This window comes from Pholis gunnellus, assembly GCF_910591455.1.
Source record: "Pholis gunnellus genome assembly, chromosome: 1".
NCBI classification, from domain to species: domain Eukaryota; kingdom Metazoa; phylum Chordata; class Actinopteri; order Perciformes; family Pholidae; genus Pholis; species Pholis gunnellus.
This window is the reverse complement of record NC_136528.1, coordinates 6,752,633-6,757,491: the sequence shown is the minus strand read 5'-3', so window position 1 is coordinate 6,757,491 and position 4,859 is coordinate 6,752,633. Positions and strand designations below refer to the sequence as shown.

Below are 4,859 nucleotides of genomic sequence, written 5' to 3'. Positions count from 1 at the left end.
ATATAGCCGGTGGTATGTCAAAGTCTGCTTCCCATTGAAAGTGTTCCCTCCTGTTAAAGTTAGAGTTAAGGATAAGGGTTGGTTCAGGTTTAGGTAGGGGGAAACTCATATCTACGAGAAACAGAAATACATATAACACCGGCAAAGTCCCAAACCCCCAGATTTACTCTGTTTCAGCTGGTTTGGTAATTTGATTCATTGTTAATTTGTTTGGGAATCTTCAACACCAAAGTACAATATCATCTTGCAGCGAGTCCCTGTGTCAAAATCTAGTTTTTGTTGTAGCTTACATTGTGCTAACACGGTTCATGATCATATATTAAATAAATTGTCACTATTTGATACACAGAAACCCTATAATAAAAGACTAGTATAGTATAACATATCGTAGTATCATAGTATAGTATAGTAAAGTGTTGCATAGTATAGTATAGTATACTACAGTAAAGTTTAGTATAGCATATCATAGCATTGCATAATATAGTATAGTATATTGTATTAAAGTATATTGTAGTATAGTCGAGTATAGCGTCGTATAGTACAGTATAGTATAGTATAGTTTAGCACAGTATAGTATTGTATAGACTAGGATAGTAGAGTATTGTAAAGTATAGCATAGTATAGTATAGGATAGTATACTACAGTATAGTATAGTGTCGTATAGTATATGGTATAGTATATTATGGTATAACTTTTAGACTTCTGTCTTCAGTGTGTATGCAAATACAAAATGTACATGTTTTAAATCTAAATAGAATAGAAGTTCCAGTTATTTAAATTGTTTTTATTTCCCATATATTGGTATTAACATGAGAACAGAGAAGTTCTAGTTCCTGCAGTCTGGTCTGGCACTTCCTTCATCAGCAGGCTGAGTTTTGATCTGGTTGTCAGGCGGCAGCGGTTTCCCCAGATGGTGTCCTGTGGTGATGCCGTACGGCTGCGACTCTCGCTCCTCCCTCACTTTGGGCCAAAGCAGAAACCCTCCCTTAAAGCTGAGGTCAAACAGCTCACAGGGGGCAAAGGTCAAAGGCTTTTCTGTCAACAGTCCTTTTACTCGGGCTCGCCACCCGTCCAGCATCATGGTTCTCACCGCGTGGGGACAGTGAGCCGGACTCCAGAATATCTGAGGGGCAAGAACCTGAAATCCACAGAAGTGCAAAGTGCCGTTCTGGAAAAAAACAAGAGACAAATAAATAAGAGAGAGAGAGAGACAATTAATAACCATTCACCAACACAGAACACATTTTAATCCTTGTGGATTATATCATTGTATTTTGCCAAACAAATTAGTTTACAGCTGAGATGCAGACAAGAGCTGCTGGAATCAGACCAGGAATGTTGTAATCATGTGGTATTTACCACACGTTCACCAGTACGCCCTTATGATTCATTCATAAGTACTATCAATTACAGTAGTATGTTCAACACATCTTCTAACCCCGTATTGTCTTAAACTAGTCTTTGGCGTCATCTAGTGGTGGGGTTGCAGATTGCAACCAACTGAAACTTCTCCCGTGTGCAAAGCTCGTAGGAAGACTACGCTGACCGGCGTAAAACCACGAATGTCCCTATCTAGAGCCAGTGTTTGGTTCGTCCAATGTGGGCTACTGTAGAAACAGGGCGGCCGGCTTCGTGAAAATGACGCGTTCCAGAATTGAACGGCTCATTCTGAGGTAATAAAAACACAACAATTCTTATTTTAAGGTTATTAAACACGAAAGAAAACATGAATATTGCATTTCTGCTATTAGATCCCCTAAAATGCTTTTAGAAATATGCTAGGAAATGAAAATATTAACATCTGCATTGATGTGTTTTCATAGCAGTACAGTCATATAAGAGGGCCCCATCTTCATCTCTCTAGGTAGCAGAAAGCTAAGCCAAACCATTAGCAACATTTTCTCTGAAATGCTTCACTGATATCGTTGCTCGCTAAAGACTCAAATCAAAGTTTATCATAAAAAATGTAAGCTATACTGTATCTATTCTGGCACCCAACAACAGACTCTGATGTGGTTCGTGTTTGCCTCCTTCCTTTGTTTTTTCCTCCAGCTAACACGTGAGGTAATAATGAAGTCTATAAATGAACAGTTGTGTTTATGTCGCTCACCTGTAGAGGCCAGAGTGCGATGTTGATGTCTCCATTGATCCCATCAGGCTGGAACATCGTCTGTGTTGCTCCAGTAGTGAAAGACAACATCGCTTTCTTATCCTTCAAGGAAACAGAAAAATACACGTTTTATTAATACAATAAAACCGTTTTAATAATATATAATAGGTATACATAGGATCAGTTTTAATATGTGACAAATACTGCATATTAATAGATTTTGCAATGTGTTATTTACAAAATTATTGTTTACTATGAATGCTAAATGGGGGGAATTACAGTGAGTTACCAAATGGCAAAATTATGTTTTAAGTCATCATATTGTACATCTTGATAGTCCATTTGTTCATTAATTAAATAAATCAGAATATAATAGTTGTTGTCTTTAATAAGCTATGATACATTATATAATTTATTAAAAAATAATTTCATATTAAACTAACTAATGATAAAATAACATTTTATATAATTTATAGCATTACTAATAATTTGTAAAACAAATATGAATATCATTTCATTGTTTGTTTGCAGTAAAAGAACTAACTAACTAAAGTGTGATTTACTATTAATTTACCATTTCTTAATGCTGGTTAAAGTGATATCCTCTGTGTGTTGATTAAAGAGATGTGTGATGATGAGAGACACTGACCTTTAATATCCCGTTATTATACATCTTTTCCAGGGAGAAAGCGAAGCCTTGTGTGAGAACTCGGTCCATCCAGCCCTTCATGATGGCCGGCACACTGAACCAGTACAAAGGAAACTGGGAGAAGAGACAGAAGATGATATTTATCTCTTCATACTGTATTGTTTTATTCTTTCTTTGCTTGTTTTCTCAATTAAATCTGTGTTGTCAACACCGTAAAAAGGTTAAAGTTATAAACAAAAACACGGACAACTCCCAGATCGGACAGCACTCTGGTAGAGACCTGTCAATCACAGTAGCCCCGCCCTAAAGCATACCCTGCTTTATGGTCTGTTTGACTCTAAATGGACCATCATTTACTAAATGAACATCATGCTGTATTGAAGAAGACTTGAAACTAGAGATTGAGACCATAAACTCATGTTTACAATGTTTACTGAGGTAATAAATCAAGAGAGAAGTAGAGTCATTTTCTCATAGACTTCTATACAACCAGAGGAGTCGCCCCCTGGTGGACACTAGAGAGAATGCAGCTTTAACACATGAAGCTTTGGCTTCACTTTTCAGAATCCGAATTTGCTGCCTGATAGAAACTATAGCGATGTGGGTGACCTCTGACCTGGAAGATGATGAGCTCGGCCTCCTCTACTTTGCGCTGCTCTGCCACGATGTCATCACTGAGGCGGCCTTCCATCCAGGCGTGCATGGTCTCCTCTCCATACTGGAAAAGCGTCGGATTCTTCAGGTCACCTGAACACAACACTCTCTGTCAGAACTGAAAGGAGACGATTTTCTTTCTGTCAACAAATCCCATGAAATGAGTGTGTGAATGTATCTACTAACACTTAGTGTGTGTGCATCAAAGACTGATACTTCTTTTTTCCTCTGCACTTCACTAGAGGGCTAAATGTGGGTAAATCCGCCACTGAAAATAGTGCGCAACAAATGCTCTATTTCCTTCTGTTTGATTTATAAAAACATACAACACAACTGAGCTTTTTTGTAAAAAGTACTATTATATATTTGACAGTAAGAAAACAACAGAATAACACTAGCTTCATTCTTTCATTGCGTTAAAAAGACAACATCATGACCCCTGATATCCAGAAGGGATCATATATATGACCCCTTGAAGCTCATTAGCATAAAGAAACAGTGACAGTGAGGTCACCGATGATGTCGTCCTGCGTGGAGTTGGCTCTGAAGTTCATGGCGTACAGGTCGGACACGAGGACCCTGTAGCCCTGCGCCGCCAGCTCCTGCATCACCACATCACGCACCGCCGCGTTGAACGAACCCGGACTCTGGTGGGCGTACACGATCAGGGCCGTCTTCTGAGCTGTGTCCCACACACACACACACATACACACACACACACACACACACACACACACACACACACACATATACATATATTGAAAGACAACATGTTTTTTAAGTACAACACTGAGTAAAAGCAGTGTTTTTTCTAATAAATCATCCTTTATAAATGTCAGTTTAGCAGTCAAAACTAACCATTTGATTAATGGTTGAACACAAGTCTACAGTATTTGTACCTCGTACACCTTAATTTGTACTATAGACGAGCCCTAATGTTTCATTTAAATTGCCAATAACTGGGGTTGTATCTTTTAGTGGGGCCATTCTCCCTGTTACTAGTCCGACAAACACATTTATTTTCAAGCTGTTGTGTTAAGGTTAAAAAGGTTGCATAATGTTGCTTTAATTAGTGGATATATAAATGGATTATGGTTTGGTTGTACTAAGATCTATTTGACTCTAAATGGACCATAATTTACTAAATGAACATCATGCTGTATTGAAGAAGACTTGAAACTAGAGATTGAGACCATAAACTCATGTTTACAATGTTTACTGAGGTAATAAAGTATGTATATGAGCAGAGGACAATAAATTGGTACCTTAAATCGGTCATTTGTATTTAATTTGTATTAATTTAGCTGCAGATAGGGGAGGAGGATAAAACACCAGCCACAAAGATGTCTCCCAACCTTAAAAAAGCTATTATCATAAAAGGTTTCTGACGAATCTCAACGCATCCTGATTTACTAACCACTCATGAAGCCATTCGTTAACTTACAA

The 4,859-nt window shown here is 37.9% G+C and overlaps 1 protein-coding gene across 1 annotated transcript in view; it reads right to left on the bottom strand.

The window, feature by feature from the left end:
* Positions 1–769: 769 nt before the first annotated feature.
* Positions 770–4,859, bottom strand: part of nqo1 (NAD(P)H dehydrogenase, quinone 1) — a 5,631-nt gene continuing 1,541 nt past the window's right edge. Inside the window, exons 2-6 of the mRNA XM_079186386.1 lie at positions 3,928–4,095; positions 3,376–3,506; positions 2,760–2,873; positions 2,111–2,212; positions 770–1,168 (exon numbers count right to left, since the gene is read on the bottom strand). Of these exons, the coding sequence (XP_079042512.1) occupies positions 827–1,168; positions 2,111–2,212; positions 2,760–2,873; positions 3,376–3,506; positions 3,928–4,095 (857 nt within the window). The 3' untranslated portion in view covers positions 770–826. The remainder of the gene's footprint in view (positions 1,169–2,110; positions 2,213–2,759; positions 2,874–3,375; positions 3,507–3,927; positions 4,096–4,859) is intronic.